Source organism: Chiloscyllium plagiosum, chromosome 2 (assembly GCF_004010195.1).
Source record: "Chiloscyllium plagiosum isolate BGI_BamShark_2017 chromosome 2, ASM401019v2, whole genome shotgun sequence".
Classification (NCBI taxonomy): Eukaryota; Metazoa; Chordata; class Chondrichthyes; order Orectolobiformes; family Hemiscylliidae; genus Chiloscyllium; species Chiloscyllium plagiosum.
In genome coordinates this window covers 101,727,515-101,754,902 of record NC_057711.1, presented here as the reverse complement: position 1 = coordinate 101,754,902, position 27,388 = coordinate 101,727,515, and the positions used below count along the sequence as shown (strand labels likewise).

General features: G+C 41.5%; 1 protein-coding gene across 4 annotated transcripts in view; it reads right to left on the bottom strand.

The window, feature by feature from the left end:
- Window positions 1–27,388, bottom strand: part of gldc (glycine dehydrogenase (decarboxylating)) — a 172,803-nt gene that overhangs the window by 121,181 nt on the left and 24,234 nt on the right. For all 4 annotated transcript variants that reach the window (XR_006315277.1, XR_006315278.1, XM_043715133.1 and 1 more), the window contains 2 exons: window positions 5,838–6,002; window positions 4,822–4,899 (listed from right to left, as the gene is read on the bottom strand). Coding sequence is in view for 2 of the 4 variants with exons in the window: in XM_043715133.1 (XP_043571068.1) it covers window positions 4,822–4,899; window positions 5,838–6,002 (243 nt within the window). In the remaining 2 variants the exon portion in view is untranslated. The remainder of the gene's footprint in view (window positions 1–4,821; window positions 4,900–5,837; window positions 6,003–27,388) is intronic.

The window sequence follows — 27,388 nt, the reverse complement described above, 5'->3', positions numbered from 1 at the left end:
ACAGGAGAATCGACGTTTCGGGAAGAAGGGCTTATGCCCGAAACGTCGATTCTCCTGTTGCCTGGATGCTGCCTGACCTGCTGCGCTTTTCCAGCTACACATTTTCAGCTCTATATAGTGAATAAGGTCACCTTAAAGAGTTTGGGAGAGTTCAGACCAGGAGTGTTGGGATAAAACCCTGAAGAGAAAGTGAGAACTGTGGATGCTGGAGATCAGAGTCGAAGAGTGTGGTGCTGGATAAACACAGCCGGTCAGGCACCATCTGAGGGGCAGGAGAATCGACATTTCAGACATCAGCCCTGCATCAGGAGTGAGGCACTTCTAGAGAGAGGAGGATACCTTCTTCAAGGTAGGCATCCTTGGAAGAGGCTTTGTAGTAAGGTTATAATCAACTAGGAGAAACTGAGGACTGCAGATGCTGGAGATCAGAGTCGACGAGTGTGATGCTGGAAAAGCACAGCAGGTCAGGCAGCAACCGAGGAGCAGGAGAATCAGCGTTTCAGGCATAAGCCCTTTATCAATAAAACCCTGAAGAGATTCCTTAAAGCTGAGTACACTTAAGTAGGTATATAATAGCTCCAAGAAAGAAACTATCTGCAGTTCCAGTCTAAATGCTCAAGTCACATTTTGATTTAAACTTATCAGGGTGTTAGATACAGAGAATCTGGTGTTTTGGGGACTGTACTGGGTGTGCATTTCAGTTTCTATACAAAAGCTGTCATGTTTCTCTTGAATTTATAAGAGGTTTTCCTGTGGTTAATGAGATTATACTTATGTTATTTACTTAAAACTCTTTGAATTTGATTTATAAGTGATGGCTTGCTTATTTTACCCTTCTTAAAAATAAACTTGTGTTTTATTGTTAAAACAAAATCTGCAGCATTTTGAGCCAATGTTTCAGTGAAAGACTACTTTGTGAAAACCAAAGCAAATAAAAAATTATCCATCAAGCCCTTGCCTGGGATCTGACTTGTCAGGTAGTAACATCATATAAGGGATCATAATAATAATAATCATCAGCATCTTAAAGTAAAAGCATATTATAGTGCAAAGACAGAATAATTTAATAATAAGTTAATTCTAATTCTGGCAAGTCAGACGATTCAATATATGTCAAAAATAGAAAAGAATATTTAAAAAAGTCAAAGACAGAAAGCTAACCGGGAATATAGATTCAGATAGTAAGAGATTCTATAAATATATTTGTAAAGGAAAGAAGCAACAAAATAGGCATTAGTCTGATAGAAAGGAGTCTGGAGAAGTGCTATGGAAAATAAGATGGTAGATGATTTAACATCAGTCCTCACAGATTACAAGTGACATTCCAGGAAAAGAGTTTTACATTAGAAAAACAAAGAGATGGATGAATGCAAGAAAACTGCAAACATCTTAGAGATGCAGGTTGACAAGAACACATTAAAAGAAGGGGGTAAGTGGGGTAGTTGATACATTGTTCTTAATTTTCCAAGACCTCCCTAGATTGATGCAAGTTCCCATTATATGTGAATGTAACTCCTTTGTTCAAAAGGGGAGGGAGACAGGAAATAGACAACTTATCTGTCACAAGGGAAATGTTAGAAGTTATTATTTACGAATTTATGTAACTGCACTGTTACAACGTCAAGGTAATCAGGCAGAGTCAACATAGCTTGTGAAAGAGAAATAGTACTTAATCAATTTATTGAAGTACAGAATAAGTTACATATTCTGTGAATAATGGGGAACCAGAGGATGTACTGTACTTAGATTTTAAGATGATATTCAATAAGGTTCCGAATCAAAAGATTTTCTCCAAAAAAAAGCTCATTGTATCGGAGTTGCATCTTAGCAGAATTAGAGATTGGCTGGCTAAAAGGAAGTGAGAGGTTGGCACATATGTGTTCTTAGGAGAAACTGAGGACTGCAGATGCTGGAGATCAGAGTCGAGAGTGTGTTGCTGAGAAAGCACAGCAGGTCAGGAACATCAGAGGAGTAGGAGAATTGACATTTCAGGCACAAGCCCTTCATCAGGAATGAGGGTTGAGGCTCTTGACCCCACTTCCCATCACCAAACAATCATCTCCCAGACCATCTACAACTTCATCACCTCTGGGGATCTCCCACTCACAGCCTCCAACCTCATTGTCCATGAACCCCGCACCGCGCGATTCTACCTCCTTCCTAAGATTCACAAACCTGACTGCCATGGTTGACCCACTGTCTCAGCCTGCACTTGTTCCACCGAACTTATCTCTTCCTACCTCGACACCATCCTCTTCCCCTTAGTCCAGGAACTCCCCACCTATGTTCGTGACACCACGCAGGCCCTTCACCTCCTCCAAGATTTTCATTTCTCCGGCCCCCATTGCCTCATCTTCACCATGGACATTCAGTCCCTGTACACATTGATCCACCATGGCGAAGATCTCCAAGCCCTTTGTTTCTTCCTCTCTCACCGCCCCAACCAGCACCCTTCCACTGACAATCTCATCCGCCTGGCTGAACTGGTCGTCACCCTCAACAATTTCTCCTTCCATGTCCTCCAAACCAAAGGGTAGCCATGGGCACCTACATTGGACCCAACTATGCCTGCCTCTGTCAGATATGTGGAACAATCCATTCTCCGCAGTTACACCGGCACCACCCCCTACCTTTTCCTCTGCTACATTGATGACTGTATCGGCGGTGCCTCGTGCTCCTATGAGGAGGTTGAACAGTTCAACAACTTCACTAACACCTTTCACCCCGACCTCCAATTCATCTGGACCATCTCAGACGCCTCCTCCCCTTCCTGGACCTCTCCATCACCGTCTACGGCAACCAACTAACCACAGACATCTACTACAAGCCCACCGACTCCCACAGCTACCTGGATTACACCTCCTCATACCCTACCTCCTGTAAAAACGCCATCCCTTATTCCTAATTCCTCTGCTTCTGCTGCATCTGTTCCCAAGATGACCAATTCCACCTCAAAGTCCTCCTTCTTCTATGATTGCAATTTCCTTTCCCACGTGGTTGACGATGAACGTCAGCACATCTCCTCCACTTCACGCTCCACTGTCCTTGAACACCACCCCTCCCAATGCAACAAGGACAGATCCTCCCGGTCCTCACCTTCCACCCTACCAACTTCCACCCCACCAAAGATATATGTCCCTCCCTACCCCTATCAGCGTTCCGGAGAGACCATTCTCTCTGTGACTCCCTGGTCAGATCCATACCCCCACCAGCCCACATCCCACTCCTGGCATCTTTCCCTGCCACCACAGGAAGTGCAAAGTCTGCGCTCACACCAGTCCCCTCACCTCCATCCAAGGCCCCATGAGATCCTTCCACATTTGTCAGAAATTTAGCTGTACCTCTATTAATATCTGCTACTGCATCCATTGCACTCTGTGTAGTCTCCTCTACATTGGGGAGACAGGACATCTTCTTGCGGATTTTCAGAGAACATCTCTGGGACACCTGCACCCACCAATCCCTCCGCCCCGTGGCTGAACATTTCAACTCCCTCTCCCACTCCGTCAAGGACATGCAGGCTCTGGGCCTCCTCCACCGTTACCATGCGACGCCTGGAGGAAGAATGCCTCATATTCTGCTTTGACACCCTGCAACCACACGGGATAAATGTGGATTTCAACAGCTTCTTCATTTCCCCTTTCCTAACACTATTCCCAGTCCCAAGCCTCCACTCGGCACCGTCCTCCAGACCTGTCCATCACCGCCTCCTCTGATCTATTACCTTCTCCCTTACCTTCATCCACCCATCGCTTTCTCAACTATCCACGCTGTACGAGTCTATGATTGTACAAGTTAGAAAAAAAAACACAGATGCTGGAAATCAGAATCAAAACCAGCCATGTCCAGTCCGTTTGCCGCACTCTTGCCCTCATCCTGGGGAAGCACAAACACTGCTACATAGTTCAGAGAAGTGTCCCCTCTATAGTCGAAGTAGTAAACTAATCACCGTAATCTCAGCAAATAAGGAAGCAATCACTTGGCTCCGGGGACTTGGTTTGGTTTAGTTAAGAGAAAGAGTGAGTGTGATAGAATGAGATAAAATTAATAATTTCAAAAAGAAAAACAGGTCAAGGTAGAGCCACAAGGTATCCACACGTAAGGCATTGAATATTGAATGCACAAAACAGTCTCTGTAAATAAGTCATTTCGAATTGTTTTAGATGCTCAGAGCATGCATTCAAATTGAAGTTTTTAACCGGAAACTGCCAATGTGTTACAGAGTGAGGTAAGACAGAGAGAAGCAGATTTGCAGAGAATGGTTCACTGGTGATTTCAAAAAGGTCGAGGACAAAGAGGGAGGAGGCAAAGGTTAAAAAATTTAAGTCTTATCCCTTTTGGCAGGAGAAATATAAAGTAATTCCATTCAGGTGAACTGGGATTCAGACAGTCCATACACTCGTCCTTTGGCAGTCCTTATACCTTACTTAGCAGATGGGTTCTAGCAGCTGGACTTTGCTGGGCAGATTGGTGGAGTGTAGCTTGCTAAGTTCCAAACCAAATCAACTTTAAACAAGGCAGCCTCACAGTGATAATGGACATGTGGAAGTCCACATGGGAAACTGTTGCTTCTTGTTGGGTCCTATTTCTCATTTGGATTTACTTAGCTAGTTATCAAATATAAAATTACAGTACAAGTTTGTCCTTTGAAAGTGACATTTGTTTATAAAAGGAAAGATGGATCTTACGTAGGTTCAATGGGTTTTATAGATAAATACCAATCTACATTTATGAAATATTTCAATTAATCTAGGCTAGGTTCTTTGTCAGGGAAAGGACAGAATAACTTACATAAAATACGCAATTTAAAGATTTACATACTTTGCTCTTGTCTGCACAACAGCTATTGTCTGAGGATGACAACGAGCGTCCACAAAGAATTTTCTTCGCTTATTGTGTCTAACCAAAAAAAAAGAAAAATTATGGAACGTTAAAAGACAGCAATTTTCAGTTTAATAATATTTGGTTTCAACTGTGAGTCATTAAGTGGGAAATGCTCTAAAATAGAAACTCGGAGGTGTTTGGCTTTAACGGAAACTAATTTATTGCTTAATCATAGGCCAACACAGACTAACTTCCATACACTGAGTGAGTCAAATAGTTTGTGGGATGACATGATAGCACTATTACCGATTTATTATGGACCAAACTGCACCCTCCTGTCCCCTGTAAGCTTTTTAGCCTCTTCCTTAAGTGTAATCCTCAGCTGCCCGTTGCCCAATTCCCATTTCCATATGGGGGGCACACATCCTCTATCAAAAGGGTTACGGGGCCTTATTTTCAGCTTGTATTTTTTTAAACTTACTCCCTCGATAAAGTCCTAAAGTCGGGCTACTGCTAACATTAAAGCCGCAAAGCAAGATCAAAGTTAATCCCAATTCTCAACGTTTGATCCTGCTGGCTGCAAAGCAGCTTTCCCTTTTCAAATTCCAGCTACAAAAGCTCTCAATTCTCACTCAAATCCATGTCCAGCCGTTTCTTCACAAATCCTGACAATACCCCGGGGACCTCTATAGATCCTACCCATCATACCTTCCCTTCACAATCCTAACTTCCTGCACTCTCTATAGATCTGTCTCAAATAAAAAGGTCTCCCTTCGAGCCACAGATCAAAATTTATTGCAGGGAAGGTAGAGGTAAGTAAAATCAATTGCAATGGATAAAGTACCTTCACAAAGCAAGCTAAAATTACATTTTTCACTGTCTTAATAGTTCACAGTTGGAACTTCCCCTTTGAAGCCACGCGAATTGCTGGAAGAGATTGACTCATCTTAAAGGAGATGCACTGTTAACAGCTTGAAATTGGGGAATTTCAACAAAAATCAACCAACTCTCACCTATGGCACAGCTGCATTGCTTCGGCGGCAGCTGTTCCTTCATCCAGTAAAGAGGCATTGGCCACATCCATGCTAGTGAGGTCACACACCATTGTCTGATAGTTGAGCAAACTTTCCAACCTGCCCTGGGAAACTTCAGGCTGATACGGGGTATACTGTGTAACCCTGAAATGGAGATGCAGACAAGGGCTAGTTTGGGCTGTGACATTTGGATCACTTCTCAATCGTTTCCACTGCAAAGATATGTTATTTTCTAACTGACAAACAACTGACCATCTGGCTCATGGATAGTTTGGTTGCTGAACACCTTTTGCGTGGTTCACCAAAACGTGACCAAATATTGTAACAGAGCAAATTTACTGCCACTGATTTACTCTTCAAACACTCTTGACTGGAGGAAACAGAGGGCAAACAAAAGTAGTTTCAGAAAATCTCATGGTCTCAAAAGCTGTAAAACTGATCCAAGGATAAACCATTCTCCCAATTCTAATTCATTTCCTTTATTATCCTAATTTTCCAACCGCTGCTGGGTAAAGGAAGTCTATTCTTTGAGACTTACCCACATTTCAATCATTTGTGCCAGAGACATGTAAGCAGGGATAGCAGGAAGCATTACTGGGACTGCAGTCTTCTGCATGATGCAGGGTGCCACTGAACACACACACGTTGCTTTGTGGATACTGAATGTCAGCAATGAAAGGGATTCCCCTCTCAACATCTAGTGAGTGTCTGTGACCACTGGTGAAACAATATCCAGGTCAATCCCTGATATTCTGGCAACAGTTCTGATGGCTTCATATGCAATGTTGCAGCATCTGCTCACCACCAACTACCCCTCAGCCAGCAGACCAAAGAGTAGCTATTGGGTGACAAGGGCTACATATTGACCCAACGGCTCAGGTGCACAGCTCACAGCCATGTGCATAGCATGGATACAAAAGCCACACTGCCAAACAAAATGTGATCTGGAGGACCAGTGACTTGCTAGAATACTACTCCTGTTTGTATCGTTCGAGACACCGGACAGTACTTAGCACAACGTGGATTGCTGTACACTCCACAACCTCATATTACAGAGGAGTCTTTGTCATCATCCCTGTGGAAAATGCCTGGGAAGCAGAGGCAGGAAGAGGAGGCCACAGCAGTTGAGACATTCACTCGGAGGTGAACCGTCTGTGAAGAATTTCCCCAAGTGCAACACAAGTAATCACAGTCCCATTCACCAATGCTCTCAACATCCCACCCCTGACAGTTTGATCATTGTGGTGATTTTTGTTTTTGCACAAAGTAAACATTCAGAATCGGAATGTACAACTGAAATTGAATATTATTGTGGGCAAAGTCAACATTGGGCACTGTCCAGGTCTCTGCTTTCCACATGTCTTTGCTTTTCTCAGGCTCCTACACATTGCTCTTGGTAGCTTTAGCCTGGCTGGTGGACGCCTGTTAATTATTGGGGCAGGAATTGCAGACGGCCTTGGCGGCTGACATCAAGCAGCGTCGGTTCAAGAATGTCCAGCTGTGAACTGTAATTTCTAGCAATGTGTTCCAGCAGGCTGGGATGGCTGACCAACATGCAACAAGGGTGGAGTGGCAGGAAGACTTAAGAACAGGAGGAAGTAGATGTGTGCTCCGTTATGACATGCTACTGTGCTCCCTGTAAAAAGAGTAGCCCCATATTCCTAGCATCCATAGGACGACAGATTGCTGTGACACCCTTCAGTTCCTTTGCACTACGTAAGCCTCAGCGACGCCAACCACACTGAGTTTGCAATATAGTTTGTTGTCATTGCGCAATCTCGGTCTCTGTTTCCATGGCAGTATGGGAGATTTTGGGCAAGTTGAGACACTGGCTATCAGAACTGAGTTCACAAGTGCAAAAATAGTTTTAAACACTATGCTGGAAAGGATAGGCTGTAAGAGCAAGGCAAAACTCTCTGCCAAGTTGGTGCTCGATTCCTTCATGCTATTGATACTGATGTGTGCATTCTGGCAAATTTCTCAATGCACCAGAAATTTTATTGTTCCTTCCCATCAACATCCTTCTGTAGGTTGCAGCATTGAAGTGCACCATCTCTGCAGCAGACACCATGTGCAGCCTCATCCTCTGGTGAGACAGCATGTGTCCCAGTCTGGGTTGAGGGCAGTACATGGTCCATCATATGCAGATCTGATCTCATGTGTTAACCTATAACTTGTCATTACCTTAACTGGTGGTTGTAAGTGTGAAATAAAATGACAAGACCTCATTTTCATCCTCACCCTCATTGTTGTTCTGCCTGGACTACACTGCTTCAGTATCAGAAAGGAGAAAAGCAAAAGGCTAGGGCTGCATTGTGGAGAAGGATCAAGTACATATTTAAACCATCTGCCGCTGGTAAACCAGGAGAGACAGTGGGATGAGGAGTAACTACGATTGCAAAGGGGAATTAGGTATGAGGATATTGTCACCTTCATTAGTTTTAGTCACTCTGCTGGCTCTCCACAAGGACTGCCTACTGACCACAATTTAATGTCCCTTTGCTTGGCTTAGTACCAACCTTTAGGTTGATTGCACCTTTCTGAACAGTGGCCTATGTTAAAGGTGGCATGGAGAAAGTGAGGTCTGCAGATGCTGGAGATCAAAGTTGAAACTTTATTGCTGGAACAGCACAGCAGGTCAGGCAGCATCCAGGGAACAGGAGATTCGACGTTTCGGGCACAGGCCCTTGCCCGAAACGTCGAATCTCCTGTTCCCTGGATGCTGCCTGACCTGCTGTGCTGTTCCAGCAATAAAGTTTCAACCCTAAAGGTGGCATGTAAAGGCACACTGTTTCCGATACAATGATTAGCTCATAATGTTCAAATACTATTGTTCCATATTAATCATATGGAGAAAGGGCCCTTGCTAGGTACCAATATGGGAAGCATAGTTGACTACATCCCTAAAAAGGAGTCAGATTCCGCATTAAGTCCACTAATCTCAAGACAAGAAAAACGGGGCCCCATCAAAAGGAGTGGAGGGCAAAACCAATCCAATTACAGCTCATCCCGTGAAGCAACCAGAAGCAGAGAAACCCAGCCTTGGCTCTGATAGAACATAACATGCTAGCATGTTAATTTAACTATATTTTGAAAGTCCTTAGCATAAAACAGAAACAGGCACTGCTGGAGAAACTCAGCGGTATCTTTCGAGAGAAAGCAAAGTTTCGTGTCCAGTGACCATTCTAACAGATGTTGCCAAATCCTGATGAGTTTCACCAGCAATTTGTGTTTTTGTTTCAGTTTTCCAGCGTCCGCAGTTCTTCGTTTTCTTCCCACTGCATGAAGCTTTCACAAAACATAACTGCTGCCTTTCAGCAGAGCATGAAGTGATGGCAATTTACAGGGATTATGATGATGGCACCCAACAAAAGTGGGGCAACATACACGCAAGCCTGGGCCTGCTCGCAGACCACCTCCACCCCAACCACCACAGCATCCCGCCGTGACAACCAAAACACCGGCAAGATCACCCAAATACCTAGACTCATTTTATTTGCACAATAATGCACATCAAAACTTGCAGTTCATGATCCCAAACCTTTCAGTCTACCCCCACGGTGCTCACATCTAATCTGAACACCATTTGAAAACTTGGTGAGACGAGTGATCAGACAGAAAATACAGGCCCGGAGACCTCAGGCTTAAGCTCCATAGGGAGATTTACTCAAGAACAGGTGGCCTTACTGGGTTGAGGGCCTCAGCGGAAACCAAGGAAGAGCAAAAGGGGCTGAAAATGTGTTGCTGGAAAAGCGCAGCAGGTCAGGCAGCATCCAGGGAACAGGAGAATCGACGTTTCGAGCAGGAGCCCTTCTTCATGAGTCCTGAAGAAGGGCTCATGAAGAAGGGCTCCTGCCCGAAACATCGATTCTCCTGCTCCTTGGATGCTGCCTGACCTGCTGCACTTTTCCAGCAACACATTTTCAGCTCTGATCTCCAGCATCTGCAGTCCTCACTTTCTCCTCGAAGAGAAAAAGGGGGTCTAGTGAATGACACAATTACAGGATTCAACATTAGAACGGGAATGGTGAAAACCATGGCTGTTGTTAATTTGGATTAATACGATTATACCATCAGTGCTCAGCTCAGAGAGACATGCTGAGGGATGGGTCAGGAATCCAAATGGATGGGTTCTAGAGTGCTCATAAATTGACTGAATGGCCCACTGTCAAGAATCAAATGAGCATAATTTATAAATTGTCCAGAGTCTATGGATAGGTTGGAAGAAAGGCAGAGGGAAACAATATCTGCCCCACATATGGCAGTTGGGTTGTCAAGCAGAACTGGGAAAACCCGAGACAGAAAAGAAATAAAGTAAAGTGCACTAGTGGATCAGTAATGATCAGGTTAAGGGTTTAACCTCAAGGGCCATCTATCTGACCAACGAACAACTCATGGGATTCCCACGTGCATATTTTACTAATGTTGATTGCTTTGTAAAACAATGAATGCCGGTATGAATGGTAATACTGTACATAGCAATACCCCAAACCAAGTTGTGAGTGTGCACTGAGCAGTAATAACAAAGACAATGCAACAACTCATAATATTCATCCGCATGCGATTTGGTTTAAGAAAATGATGCTGGGACCATCATTCAGAGGTATAATCTGGCGAAGGTAGCCATTATGTGACCCCATCTTGTCTATGGCACCGAGGAGGTATTGTGTGGGTTCAGTGGAATGACCACCTGCATTATAGAAGTTGTAATGGGTCTTACATGATTGGCATACGAAGGGATGGGAGGACACTGATTCATTACTGTTTGGGCATCATTCTGGCATAGTGGGTGACAGTGGCAGCAGCACCACATGTTTTACCCCTGTACATCTCTCAAGGATAAGCGAACTTGAACTGGTGGACATACCAATGTAAGGCAGCTATGTTCAATGTCATAGCAGATCTGAGGGACAAATTGGGAATACATATGAACTGTCCCACCTCAGCTCCTGACAAAGTTCAGACAAGGGTTGGGCTGAGTTCAGAAAATCTATTACTACCTGCAATGGAGTGAGTAGGTACAATAGAACTTTAAAAAAGGTGGGAATGAATGTGAAGACCCAAACTGGACTATTCTCCGATGTGTTGATCATACTGCAAGTTGCAGTAATGCCTCCTGCTTATCCTTGTTCACATGAAATGAGAAATAAGGGACAGGAACAGTTATTTCGTATTGGAGAGGCTATTAACAAAGTACAATGTTGAAAACAGTTGAAGCTTGCAATCTCCAACCATCCGAGTTAAACCAATCGGGACCTCGAAGGAGCTCTGTGAACACCACTGTATACATTGAACTAGCCAGCAGGGAGGAGAGGGTAAGTGCACAGAATAAAATGAACAAAACTGAAGGGGAGTGGAATGTGCTAAATAAACATTGTGAATAACTGAGCATGGACCTAAAGTAGGTAAAAATGCTGATGCTGAAAAAGTCTGTAGGATCGAGCTTGAAGACCAGTCAAATATATATATCATTGACAACGTAATCAGTGTATCATGGGACTGGTTGTTTGGAGACCCAGGAGACCGTGGAGTGAGGCAACGTCTAGTTATCTTCCTGAGAAACAGAAAACAAAGGAAGTAAGCTGTGGAATGTGGTCAGAAAGATAGAAAAGACCCTCAAAAACAAGCAGGTGTTGTAACTGGTGAAGGGTCAACCAACCATGGCAGATGTGCACCTTTGTGCTATCCACGGTAACTCACCAATCACTGAAAATTAGACAATGGGATGACCTACAGTCATAAATCTCTAATGCGGAAAAAGGCCTTCAGCCTCTCATTGCATCTGTGCCAGTCAAAAACAACTGCCGAGCTATGGTAATCTCATTTACAGTTATATGCCTTGGCAGCTAATTTCAGGAAGGATTAGGAGGGAGTTCAGAAGAGATTTACCAGGATGTTGTTGGGTATGGAAGGTTTGAGTTATAAAGAAAGGCTGGATAGTCTGAAACTACTTTCACTGGAGCAAGTGCGCATCGAAATACTTTTTAAATGTTATGAGGCTTTCTAACTCTACCACCCTTAACAGGCAGTGGGTTCTGATTCCCACCACACTCTCGGTGAAATGTTTTCCCGCATATATCTCCACAAAACCTTCTGGCTCTTACCTTAAATCTATGTCGCCTGGTCACTGATCCTTCCATAAAGGGAAAAAGTTTTCTGTCGACTGTATCCATGCCACTCAATTTTATACATCTCAATTAAGTCCCCTCAATCTCTGCTGCTCCATGGAAAACAACTTCAAACTGTTCAATCTCTCTTCGTAATTGAAACTCCCCAGGTCAGGCAACATTATGGTAAATCCGCTGTGCACACTCTCCAGTGCTCTCACATCCCCTCCATAATGTGGATTCCTGAACTACACACAATAATTTAGCTGTGGCCTAAACATTTTATACTGTTCCAGCATAGCCGCTCTGTTCTTAAACTCTATGCCTTGACTGATAAAGGCAAGTATACCATGTACCTTCTTATCCACCTGTCCTGTACAGGAAAAGACTGGTTTACATGCACACCAAGGTTCCCCTGATTCTCTGTACTTCCCACGGTCCAGGATATGGGCCAAACACTAGCAAATAGGACTAGTTTAATTTGTAATATCTGGTCGGCATGGATGAGTTGGACCGAAGGGTCTGTTTCCATGCTATATATTTCCAATAGTTTTAAGAAGAATATTAAGTTGGAGCGGGTTCAGAAGAGTTTTACCATGATGTTGCTGGACACAGAAAACTTGAGTTATAGAGAAAGGCTGGAATGATTTTCACTGGAGCACAGAACCTTATAAAAGTTTATAAAATAATGAGGGGCAATAATAGGGTTAATGGTAGTTATGTTTTCCCTTGAATGGGGCATTTCAATATAAGGGAACACATTTTTTAAAAGGTGCAGAGAGAGAACTTTTAAAAAAATAACTTTTTTTAACGAGTGTAGTGAGTATGTGGAATGAACTTCCCGAGGAAGTTGTGGATGTGGGTACAATTACAATGCTTAAAAGAAGTTTGGATAAGTACATGAGTAGGAGAGGTTTGGAGGGATATGGACCAGGATTAGGCACACAGGACTATTTTAGTGTGGGATTCTGTTCAGCGTGGACCGGTTGGATCCAAGTGTCTGCTTCCATGTGTATGACTCTGATTATGTGAACTCTGTTCCTTGTTTGCCCTGTCCAAGTCAATAAGATATAGGAACAAAATCAGGCCATATGGCCCATCGAGTCTGCTCCACCATTCGATCATGGCTGATATATGCCTCACCCCCATTTTCCTGCCTGCTCCCCATAACCCTTGAACCCATTACCAATTAAAAATGTCTAACACCTCCCTAAATTTATTCACTGTCCCAGCCCTACTTGTGAGTAGCGAAAACCACAGATTCACAACCCTTTGGGACTTGTTCCTCAACTCTGTTTTAAATTTACTTATCCTAAGACGATGACCTCTCTTCCTTGATTATTCCTGATGAAGGGCTTTTGCCTGAAACGTCGATTTTGCTGCTCATCGGATGCTGCCTGAATTTTTGCTGCTCATCGGATGCTGCCTGAATTGCTGTGCTCTTCCAGCACCACTGATCCAGAATCTCTTCCTTGAATGCCCCATAAGAGGAAGCATCTGCTCCATGTCTATTTTATCCGTACCTTTTATCATCTTGAAAATCGCAATTTGATCTCCCCTCATTATTCTAAATTCCTGAGAGTATAGGCCTAAACTGTTCAATCTCAACTGAATCCTCAAGTGTGCAACACTTCACATTTTTTTCTTTTTCTTTAAATTCATTCTTGGGATGAGGAAGTCATCCAGCATTTATTGCCCATCCCTAATTGTCCAGAGGGCAGTTTAAGGGTCAACCACTTTGCTGTTGATTGGGTGTCATATGTAGACTATACTGGGCAAAGATGGCAGTTTCCTTCCTTAAGGACAATTGTGAACCAGATGGGCTTTTCTAACAACTGATAATGGATTTTTAGTCTTCATTAGATTCTTAATTCTTGTTATTTATTGAATTCAAATCCCACCATCTGCCATGCAATTTGAACCCAGGTCCCCAGGACATGACCAGAGTGTCTGGACTAATAGTCTAGCGATAATACCACTCTGCTATTGCTTCCCAATTTAACCAGATTGAATTCTATTTACCATTAATCAGCCCTCTTAAATGCTTTTCAGGTGGCATTCTTCTTTTTAAACCATCCCACCAGTTTTTGTATCATCGACAAACTTACTTATCAACTTTCCAACATTTAAGTCTAAATCATTTCTATAAACACAAAGCAAGGGCTCTGACACTGATCTCTGTAGAACCTCATTGGACACAAATCTTCCAGTCAGAAAAACAGCCCTCAACCATCACCCTCTTGTTGTCTCCCAGCTAATTGTGGATCCAATTTGCTAAATTCCTTTCGATTCCACGAGTTCTTATTTTTGCTATTGGTCTACCATGGTGCCATGAAATTTGCTGTCACTATTTACCCAGTAATTTCCCCAATGGCATCCAAAACAGTATATCTGTTAGAAAGGGGATGGCCATAAGGGACTCCCGTACCAATCTTTCCTCGACTTTGCCTGGTGGTCACCTATGCCTTCTCTGCCTGTTCAATCTGCACCTGCTGCACGATCACCTCACTGAATGGGCTATTCATGGCCTGCTCAAGATTACTGATGCTCCACAGTGAATTCTCCTGCTGCTCCAGCACCAAAAGGAAGTGAGCCAAACATGCATCTGCACGTGTTCACAAGGGACAACTAAAGCTTCCATGATAGTACAGGAGGAACGTATCACGGGTGCAAGCTCTGTTGCCATGACTTCCTTTAAGCCAGAGTAATTTGCTTTTCTTAAACAAGAAAATTATGCCTTTATGAATATTGTTAACATACTTTCCATATGCAAGCTGTACTTCCCTTACCCAAATTTGTTTCCTCATATTCCTTTATGGTTCTGGCCCTGACTTTCACTTATTCCTGTTTCTTAGTTAATCCCTTTTTCCAAAAATATATATACTTTTGTAAAAATCAAACAAACAATCAACACATCACTTTCCTAGGATGTCATTGCTTGATTGTTTTCCCTAGATCTATCAGACTGATGATAGATGCTGCCAGTACAGACTGGGGGAGAAGAGAAAGGGCTCCAGAGTGATAGCTATCTGGCTCTGGGACAAAGTCGTCAGATCAACCACTTGGAGATCAGTATGGGGATGACAGATCATTGACAACCCAACTCATGGACAATCCTGGCAACAATGCCAGTAGGATTAGAACTGCTGAAGCACTAAACAAATTTGTTTGCTCAAGAAAAATTAGCAGTTTTAAGGTTTTGATGCCCAGAGTAAACTTATTGACCAAAGGAATAGGAATAACTGAGGCCATCTTTACAACTAGTCCAAACCTTACTTATTAAATCAGAATCTATGATAGCCAGCTGTTAGTTTAGCTCAAGGCTAGCATACTCTCACGAGAACACCAGCTTGCTGATCAAAAGGGCTTGATGCTATCATTCAGGCTGACATCATCGCAATGCCGCTCAGATAGCATCATTATCTTTTTGGGGGGGGGGGGGTCACACCACTGTAAGAACAGGGAGTCTACTTGCTGTCCTATCCAATATTCCTTTATTCATCTATGCTATAGGTTTAAAAATAGGAATTGATGCACATTTATGTACAACATTCTTACAAATATATTAAAGAGTTGTCATTGCTGCGTTATTTATTAGTGTTGAAGTGTATCCAGACCTCTCATTTGTTTACATTATACAATCATTTCAAGGAGCAACAGTAAAGGTGTTGATCTTGCTGGACAGCTTCCTGAGTAAATAGTTACAACACTACAAGCCTGTATGGGCTGTATCATTACTGGCCAAACCTGTATGGATAGGCACTGCACTCAAACTGCCTATTACCAGAAACCCATGATTGTTTTTGCAGATGTATCATTGCAATAGGCAGGTTAGAAGTGAAAATGTCACCTCTCTCTACCCACCCTTCATTTGACTACAACAGTTTTCTTGAAAGAAGTTGGTGATTGCTTAACTGCTCCAAATGTCACATGCACATCTGCATTCAAAAGGTTAACGCACACTGTCACCCAGAAGTTACAAACAGGGAGAATGTAGGCAAAGTAAATTCAGTAAAGGTAAATAAATTCAGTTATATAGTGTATGGATTTGGTAGATTGATGCCATGAATGATTTCAGACTGGACCCAATGATCATTCCAAATTCTGTTATGAAAATGATTAAAATGTTGCAAGACAATTTCTATTTTTCCTTTGGACCCTTCAGTTTTTAGATGTTATTTGAGGGGCACGGCTGAATTGGCCCGTAAGAATCAAGTTTATAGGATGGATGGAGTGAGAAAAAGTGCCCATTCAGGGTACCTTTTCTTCTCGATCTTCTCATTCTGTTCTGTGGCAGACAGTAGTTTCTCAAACTCCATGAGTCTCAGAGTTGGCTCATCTTGCAACATTGGATCAGTTACCCAAACATGGTCCTGAGACGTTGATTCTAAGTAAATGGCTTAAGTATGATTAGATTATGGCAGGGGGAGTTTCCATTCTCAGTTAAAGTCCATTGTCTAACGTGATTGTGTCTAATGGCACATTCCTCACTCAGGTAAATATATGATGCATTCCTAATGTTTCTTGAATGAGTTGAGAGAAGGGATCATTCAGTCTTCTAGTATGAATGGCTCTGGCAAGTTCTTCAAGACTGCGAGACTACGATTTAATGGTTTTGAAAGTTTTGCAATTACGCAAACGTTCAGACGTTTTATGATCTGGGAGGTACTGGTGGTAGACAGGATGGACAAAGTTGAAATCACATGACACTAGGTTATAGTCCAACAGGTTTATTTGAAAACACAAGCTTGGAGTGCTGCCCTTTCATCAGGTAGCCTCAAATGTCTGTCAGTGACTGGTCAGTTTAGACAGTGTCCCCAGTGATCCTGCCTGACTATGCCAAGCAGTGGGATTGTGTTCAAATAAGGACCAAAAAAAAAATTCAATGTGCAGTGAGAACAGCCTCTTTATTCAACAACCACAGCGATAGAACTTGGGCTACGGTAGTTGCTGAATAAAAAGGCTATTATCACCACTCTCCGATTTTGGTCCTTATTTAAAACAGGATCCCACAACTTGGTGTAGTTGGGCAGGATCAGTGGGACACTGTCCAAACAGACCAGTCACTGACAGTTCTTCAAAGCTACCTGATGAAGGGCCAGTGCTCCGAAAGCTTCTATTTTCAGACATTTTTAGAAGCAGCTGGTTTAAGTTACTCAAATGCAATTTTGATTAATTTTGTTTTAAAAAGAAACTCAACCAGCAGTTTCAACCTAATAAATCAATGATCATCATTGATATAAAGCATAACCTTATAACAATCAAAACTATGTTTCTCACTTTTTTTTTTAACTGGGCTCTGTTTTTAAGGGGGCATTATACTCATCTGGCCAAGTAGCTTGAACTACAATCTCCACATTTTCAAAATAGTAGAGTAACTGAACAGATTGAAACACCATTATACTGCATTCTGTCACAGTACAAAGATGTTAGTGAGTTGTAACGCTCAGAATAATGTGTCATACTCAAAAACTGTTCACTATATTGAGGATATAAGCAAATGAGCGTCCTAATTGCTAATAATTCCTAATATCCTAGAATCATAAAACCTCTACAGTGTGGAAGCAGGCCATTCAGCCAATCAGAGTCCACACCAACCTTCAGAAGAGCATCCCACCCAGACCCAACCCCTACCCGTCGATCTGTATTTCCCATGGCTAATCCATCTATCCTACACATCTGTGGATATGATGGGTATGTTAGCATGGCCAATCCACCTAAACTGCAAATCTTTCAACTGTGAGAGGAAACCATGGCATCTGGAGGAAACCCATGCAGACATGGGGTAAATGTGCAAACCTCACAAAGATAATCACCTGAGACTAGAATCGAACCGGAGTCCCTGGCACTGTGCGGCAGCAGTGTTAACAACTGAGCCAGTGGGCCACCCCTAATAAACAGCAACATAAACAACCAGTAGACCAGCAGTGTGCACTGCAATGTAAGTGAATATTATTGATATTTCTGCATGCAGGACAGAAACCTGGTGAAAATTGCAACTTTGTTATTTTGCTAAGACATGCAGAGCATGTACAATTGAACAACGCACTGAATTAGCTGATGTGATGTTCACATTGATCTGCAGAGTATAGTATAATAAATGTAAAGCATGCAGAGTAAGTGCAGTGCAAAACATGTCCAAGTTCCATTCCCCCCACCAATCCCAGCAAACAATTTATGCAAATTTATTCCAACAGCAAAATTTCTCCATACATTCTTTTCAAAACTTTGCTATCTACTTTCACACCACACTGGTTTGAATTAAGACTGTTACTAAGTAACCTTGCAGGATTGTGGCATTAAGAATATCCCTCGAGCTCATGCAGTTCTTCATCCACCCTCTATTTACTTTCTCAGCTCGGCACACACAAAGACACTAAATTATGGCTATTTGTAACTTTACCCCACTGTAACAGTGCACTATAAATAAAAACAAATTATAAATCCATGCTCTTGAAGGCACAAGCGAACAAAACAAACAAATTACCAACAGAAAGGTCGATCACTCAGTGTTGGACGACAGCAGGTAGTAAAATTACTGTCCACAAATCTGCTGGTTTTTTAACAATTCTTTTTGTTTTCACTCACTGGTATCAAATTTTAATTGCTTTCTTGAAAGTTCAGTTTTGGTTTCCTGGACACATTGCTTGGTAGAAGTACAGCAATATAAACTTGAATAACACAAAGACAGGAACTAATACTACATCAGATTTCAGAATGCAATTTTGTTAAAAGTCGAGGAAGAGAATATGCAGTGAACAGGTCAGCTTAAATATCACATCTCTATGGTAGATTGCACACAACAGGATGTTGCTCTGAAAGGAGATCAACTTTTCCAAGCACATCCTGGTTTCCAGCAGTCTTCTGAATACCAGTGACCTGGGGGAATTTCTCCGAGCCAGCTGTAGAGAGGTGCCCACCAGCAAATAGTCTCGGATGAAATACCCACCAAGGTGTCAGTATCTGAGTTGTTGGACGGTGCAGCCATTCTGATCACTTCAGATATGGAGGGCAGATGTTGAGGGCCACCTCTTAACATTAAATGCAAAATAAAGGTCATGCTACTCTCCCATTACGATGAACAATAATTCTTACTGGTTTCTGGAACATGGATACCTGGTACAAGTTTCCCTGTCTTTGATGGCCAACAATAAGATCATCTCCTCATAGGTGATGAGGAGCCAAATGTCAGGCACCCCACCACCTGCCTTAGCCCTTTTGGCCCATACTTTATCCTGGAATGAGAGGAAGGGTGGGATTGAGTGAGATGAGAATGGGTGGTATATGTAGCTGCTAGTACTCGGGGGGGGTGGGGGGGGAGTTTGCAAGCAATGCCCAGTGAGTGAATAGGCAGCAGAGCGTGCGTGCATGTTGGAGTGATAGAGAGTAAGTAAGGAAAGATGCTGCAGGCAATAGTGAGAATATGGAAGTGTGTTAGCCTTGGTGGGAGGTGAGTACATTGCCATCTTAGTCTCACACTATCTCTGGAAAAAAAAATGTAGCACTTAACCTAGCAGAGCAGAAATCACTGACATCCATCCTGCTCTGCTGCGTGTTTCTCCAGAAAGTGGAGACTGCACTAACCGGAATGGTGACCCTGAATCAGGTACAGACAGTCTTGTAGCATGGCCTCCTCTGGCAGTCCTTGGGTAAGAGCTTGACCCCCAAAAATCCACAAAGCGGTAGCCAATTTCCCCTTGCCTACCATGCCCACAGCAGCTCTGGAATGCCAGTACTTAACAAGGTGCGCCAGGGATACCAGTATATTCTGTGTTATGCTGGGTATCTGCAACGTGCAATGACTTCTGGCTAAATTGGAGGTCATCTGTATTGGATTAGCAGAATGGCATAGGGGGTGTAGTAGGTAGTTTAATGTGGCAGGTTTGGGATGATAACCCAAGAAAATTCACCATGGCTTGTGGGGAGTAGTTTCATGAAACCCAATGAAATAACACTTTGCCAAAGTATGTTAAGATTTCATCAATGGTGTTTTTTGTTATCTGCATTTAAAAAAGCTATAAATTAGCAACTCGGGAGGCAGGGCAATTATACCCAACAGAAATATATGTTATCCACACATGTTACAGAATCAAAGAACTGTAGAAGGTAAAATAACTTGACTACATTGATGTTTGAAACCATCCAAACTACACTGCATTGTTGTACAGGTGAGCTATGGGAGAGAATCTTCTTTTGTTTAAGTTATCTGGGTGTTTGATCAGGAAGCAAGTCATTGTATCTGTCCTTTTGTTGTAGACTGAAGATCACAGAGGGAGAATACTTCATTCATATAGTTGAATGTAGTTAGGAATCAAGCTCAATTTCGATCTCAACGGAAAAAGCAGCTAAAAATATGGCCCAGTGGTCCACATGGAGCCTCGAGGCAAAAAAGTAGTAATCATAGCTAGTTTGAGAGGCTATGAAGAGGGAATTGAAAATCTGCTGGTTATGGCATCCTTACACTGAATTCAGAGGATCGTGATGTTTTACTGATGTCACAAGGAAAATCTAGTAGGCATTTTTATGATATATATGTTAATTTTCTTTTGTGGAGACATTCTGCAGCATTCAAGTAATTGATAATAGATTAAATAGGTGTTTAAGATTGACATTTGGGGTCATAAAATATATAGATTTAGACATCAAGCAGAATATGTCAAAGTGAGCTTGGATCAACAATTCTACTTATCAATTACATTCCAGTAAAGAGCATCAGGTCCCCACAGAAAGAGGATCTTGCATCCAAGATAGAAACTAATTAGTTAAGATATTTTTGGTCAGTTGAATTGTTTCTGCATACAAGCTGGACAACTTATGACCTACAGAGTATAATGATAAAACATGCTACAGTTGAGGGGTTTCTGGACAGCAAATTTAACATTAAAGAAAAAGTTAAATATAAAGAAATGGGTTCTTAAGTTTAAGTGTTAGATATTCAGAAAATATAAATTTAGTCATTTTTAATGATGGTTCACATACCAATCTTCGAGATGGACATTCCAGTACAGCAGGGGTTTTCACTTCTTGATGGAAAAGAACATCAAGTGTTGTCCCATTCGCCTAGGAAACCAGTTAAAAGCAACTTGGCTACTGAAGCATTGGCAGTGATGGAAGCAACAGATATGGGGTGTATCTAGTTTAAAGACTTCCTTCAGAATATAAGAAACAAATCAGAGAAAAATTGGCCCATCGAATGTTATGGATAACTGTTCTTTGACTGTCAGAGAAAAGGTTGAGAATTGACCTTGCTTGTTTAAAGAAATGTTGCAAGAGATCTCCAAAATAAGATAGGTTGACAAAAGTCATTCAATTGTTAACCCGTTTTACGAAGAAAGGCTTGCCGAAAGAAATTAGACGTCCTCAAACGGCGATGTCTTATGCTGAAAAGATGGAAAAATGACATGAGAATATAGAATATTGCTCTCTAAGAATATGGACAATTGTTCTCAATTATTTTGCAATTATTTCCAGAGTCATATAGCATGAAAACAATCCTTCAGCCTAACTAGTCCATACTGAACATGATCCAAAACTAAACTAATCACACTTGCCTGCTCTTGGCCCATATACCTCCAAATCTTTCCTATTCATGTATCTTTCCAAATGTCTTTTAAACATTGTAATTGTACTCGCATCCACCACTTCCTTAGGAAGTTCATTCCATACACGAACCAGCCTCTGTCAAAAAAATTTGACCCTCATATATTTTTAAAATATCTCTCTCTAATCACCTCAAGTGTGCCACTAGTCTTGAAAACCTTCATTCTAGTGAAAAGATAACTATCATTAACTCTATCTCATTTTATAAACTAAGGTTGCCTCTCAATCTCAAATGCTTCAGTGAAAAATGTCCCAGCCTTTCTTTATAATTCAAACCTTCCATATCCAGCAATATCCTGCTAAGTTTCTTCTGAACTTCTTCCTATAACTAGGCAACTAGAACTGGACACAGTATTCCAGAAGAGGCCTCACTGATGTCCTGTACAACCTCAGCATGACTTCCCAATTCCTATACTCAAAAGGATTGAGTAATGAAGGTAAGCATGCCAAATGCCTTTTTAACCACCCTGCCCATGTGACACAAACTTCAAAGAATTATGAACCTGAACCCTAAGTCCCTCTGTTCTACAAAACTATCCAAGGCTCTACTATTAATTGTACAAGCCCTACCCTTTGTTGTTCAAAAATTCAATACCTTGCATTTTATCCAGATTGAACTTTACTTGCCATTTCTCAGACTATTGACCCATTTGATGAAGATCTCTTTGTAATCTTAGAAAGCCTTCTTCATTATCTACTAATACCACTAATTTTGATATCGTCTGCAAACTTACTAACCAGGCCTTTTATATAAAAAGACTTGGAGAAGAATATAGATGACAAACAAAAGAGGACCCAGAATCAATCTGTGACAGGCCTCCAGTCCGAAAAGCAATGCTCCACCACCCACTCTGTCACATCCCATTAAGCCAATTATATATTCAACTGGCATTTGGAAAAAGATTTCTTTTAAAGCATGGAGAGCAAGGGAACACATAATTGTTGGTTGTTTTGTAACTTGCGATACACAAAAAAAAAACTTTGATTCGTTTTTGGAAAAAATGGTTATCAAAAGTTTGAATCTGAAGGAAGGAGGAAGGGAGTCAGGCAGAACTGGTTAACCACATTGTCAAGTTTGTTAATTTATTTCAGGCTAAGAAGAAACAGGAGATAGCTGCTATTTGTCTGAGCTCATAAGCAGGAAGCATCTGTAAACACTGGGTATGGGATGGCAAAATTTAGCCAGTACAAACTCTTTTCACAAAAGAAAAAGACAGAAATGCCTTCTGTTTCTCAAAGTGGTTTGGAATCTGCTAACAATTCACTCTATTTTCTGGGTGAAACATTTCCCAACCACCATTGCCCTACTTGAACTTTGTTTTGGTAATGGTCTTATATGGATTCTAGCTATCCCCTTCCACAATGAAGAATCAGTCTCTCTACACCAACTCTTAAAATCCTTACCATTTTAAAGATCTCCATTAAGTCACCTCAACCTTCGGATTTCAAAAGAATAGAGAAACTAGTCATATTTGATAAACCTAATGGTATAACCTTGGTGTTCAGATACATGCGTGTAAATCTGAATTGCATACCTCCATACATCTATGTCCTCTATGCGATCTGATGACAGAATTGCACATTGTCCAGTATGATTTAATGAAGGTTCTATATATAATTAGCATATCTTCTTCATTTTTACCTCCTCAGACATAAATTGGTGCAAGCTAAATTGGCTTTGGTTATATCCACATTGTCTATGATCACAACCTGAAGTGATTTGTGAAGAATATCTTACCAAAACTGCAGCTTTCCAAATGAAAATATGGCATCTTTGATATTCAGTCAGAATTAGAATCCCCACAGTGTGGGGACAGGCCATTTGGCCCAGCAAGTCCACAACGACCCTCTGAACAATATGCCACCCAGACTCATTCCCCTACACCTATTACTCTATATTTACCCCTGACTAATGCACCTAACCTACACATCCTTGGACACTATGGGCAATTTAGCATGGCCAATTCATCTAACCTGCACATCTTTGGACTGTGGGAGGATACCAAAGCACCCGGAGCAAACCCTTGTTGACAAGGGGAGAATGTCAGCAGAGTTTGCAGTCACCTGAGGCTGGAATCGAACCTGGGCCCCTGGTGCTGTGAGGCAGCAGTGCTAACCACAGAGCCATCATTGGCTATATTTATGAAATGGAAGGATTCAGTCTCCTGTTGATTCCACAATGCACCATCTGCCAGACATGTGCACACAAAACTCAATTCAAAGCAGCACTTTTAGATCCACCCCACCTCGCCAGCTCTCCACATTTTCTGGACACAAAGCTGCCTGTTTAACCTGGCAGGAAAGAATCACTGAGTTTTTTTAGAGCAACATCTACATTTCATGCCCTACATTGGAGAAAAAGTCAGGCTAGGTTTCAATCACGAGGGTATGAATTTTAGGTACTGGTCTCCTTACTTCTGACCACATTTAAGTCTTAAATTTCCATTTGAAATATGATCTTAAATTTTCTTACCTAAATGTAATCATCCACACTTAGCAGAGTTGTATACCATATATACTAGAGGAAAAGTCGACCTTGTAAAAGTTGACCCCTTATTTTTGGCCAAAAAAATCTGGAATTTTCCATATAGCTCATGTAAAATTTGACCTAGTTCTTCGCATAACAGATCAACATTTGAGAGTCAAGGTAATTATCCTGTACATGAATGTCACGAAGAGGAAAGCAAATTTTTTTTGTGCTATTGTGTTTGATGTACAATTCAGACCAACATTAGGCTACAGATTTAAGTTAATTATTGAACGAGCACCATAATTAATGTGATATGAAATTTATCACACCATCATTTCCTATACAAGTGAGGCTGATATGCATTTTCTTCACTATAATTACCATGCAGCTGTTGCTGTTACAATGATTGGTGAGACTGTATTAGAGTCAAATGTTTGATAACTATCAGAAGTAAAAGCTTAATATTTTAGTTTTTCAAACTAAATGTAACAGTAGATGAGAGAAAAAGGGGGGAAAATGGTGTGAAAGTTTCAGATGCCTCAGGTCAGAATCAGGTGGTAACCTCCCTTTGTATGCAGCTCAGTTCCCTGTAGCACTTGTAATTACCACAGTCCGTTGTGTTATTTTTTTGTTTGTTTAGAGATCAATTGGGCTTCAGCTATTGAGATGATATTTTTGGACTGTAGCATGAATTTCAGACCCTCAAAAGTAGCATCCATGTAACAGTCGACCCTATAAATTTAATCTTAAAAGTTAAAATTTGACTTTTGCATGAGTCTATTTGGTAAATTGGCCTTGAACAACAAGTTCTACAAGTCTATTAACATTCTGAATTTATACCTTTTCAGTGTTAAATACACCTTCCAATTTGTGTTGTCTACAAATTTAGAAATTGTTTTAATTCCAAAGCCCTTTGATGCCTCAGTCGAATAAATATAAATTGTGAACACTAGTCCCAGCAATGCTCCTCGAAGGACCCAATTTTCCATGGTCTGTGCTTTATTTTCAGCTAACTATCCATTTTGTTTCATGTCCCTTCACTCTGCACGCTCTGACCTTATCCATTAATCCATTAGCCTACACAAAAACATACACCGCACTTTATGGCGTTCGCAGTCAGTCAGAAGAACATACCCTCATTGAACTTTAAAGGTAGCAAATTAAAGGTTATAAAACCAAAAACAAACATTCTAAGCTCCCTGGGTGAAAGTCATTGCCAGTGCAAAAGGATGTAACCCCTATTTCACTCCTTTTGACAAGAATGGGAGTACAACCCTTTTCCCAACCATTATGTTCAGTATTTGTGGCATACTGAATCTGACACATTGGCTCCAGCTGGAGCACAGGCAGTGCAGAGCACATTGTTGGCAATCCACAAGACCAAAAAATTCAGTGACAGGTCACAATCACCACCTCATGTTTTACACCAAATGATGACATGAGACACTTATAATACCTCACATAATGCACGTCAGTAGCTAAATCCAAAGAGGAATTATTGGTATCTTACCTGATTTAGGAGACACTAGTCTGATCCACACTAACTGTCCAGCCAACTAAACCAGCTGACCCTCAAAGGAAAAAGAACTGCTATGGCAACATTGACCTTGTGTATATACATCCTGGAGCTGTGGATAGTGATGGTATAAGCTCCAATGTCATTTCCATCATGTGGCTGACGAGGAATCTCTCCTGCTCTTACCACCAAGCACTGACCGGTATTTGGCAGATTGATAGGTTGAGTTAATTGCAATACCATCATACCTTCCTTGATCATCCATTGTGCTTAAGCCTGGATTTTCTAGATCAGAGAGATGGTACCCATGGTGCCAAAATACAGATATCATCTCAAAGCATTTTAGTACTAGCTATACTCTCCATCAAACTGTTCAGTGATAAACTTATGCCATTTCTCCTCCCCACTTCAATCTGCATGAGCAAGGTGTTATCCATATTTTAAAAGCAAAACAAGCTAAATATATATGCAAAACCAAATTCAAGACCTCGACTTTAGTACTATTCATTATCTGATTGCCTACGATTTTTGATATTGTTAAACAAATTTCTTTTAACAAAGCAGGTCAACAAAATACAACAATGTGAAAAATAACATTGCTAAGGTTACTGCAGATACACTTGGTAGTTAATTGTATTTGAAGTTCAACTGCGAAGAGATGATATTTGCTGCTGATCTTGAAACAAGCCAGTGGGCATTTATCTCATATTAAGGATGTCATGTTCATTCTGGTCACACTAAGGGATCTCTGGTCTCTACAAACTGTGAAGGCATTTAGTAGGCTAAGCACCCAATCAATCTTGTTCAACCATCCTCAGGCAGCAAAACAGGAATATGTTTAATTATTCTAGCCCTCAATACTCACTCACCACCACCATAACCACCCCTTAAGTCTCTCATCCTTCCTCCATGCCCAATACTTCCATATTGGGTTCTCCCCATATTTCCCTGTTCTCACTCACCAGTATGCACTATGGGCAGAACTCATGAACCCCACTGTATCATGGAGACATCTTTGAAATGCTCATAAAACTGTCCATCTGAACAAAGTTCATAGCAGCTTTGACAGCAATTTAAACACCAGTGCTGAGCTGATACCATCAGCCAGCTTTGGAGTTCATCAAAGCATTCATGATTGCACTAAACAACAACGTCAGTGAAACATTCAGAGCTAAATACATTAAGACCTTTGAAGCAGTGGACCAGATGACCATGTGTGGTACTGCTTCAAAGGCTGAACAGAGGGTCATATGCCAGTGAAGAGATCAAAGTGTGGTGTACAACAGACACAGAAAGCTAAAGCTCAATAGTGTTCACCGTAGAAGAGCAACTTATCCACTGGATAACTTAATCTAATCCATCCGAATGCTCTTCCACCTTCACAATGCCATTAAACTACATGGTAACTTAACTATTCTAAATAAACCTGATCAATTACCACATTAAAAACTTACTCATCATAACATGATGCATAATGTGAGGTTAGCAACATGTTTTAAACTTACATAAAAGCAAAATACTGCACATGCTGAAAATCTGAAATAGAAACAGCATGCTGGAGAAACGCAGCAGGTCTAGCTGCATCTGTGGAGACAGAAACAAGGTTAATATTTTGAGTCGGATATGATTCTTCTTCAAAAGAGTCAAACTCACCAGGACAAAGGACCCGATACCCAGCATGAGCAAAACCAACGTAGTGTACAAAATCCCATGCAAGGACTGCACAAAACACTACTTACGACAAACAGAAAGACAGCTAACGGTCCGTATCCATGAACACCAACTAGCTATGAAACGACACGACCAGCTATCCTTAGTAGCCACACACGCAGATGAC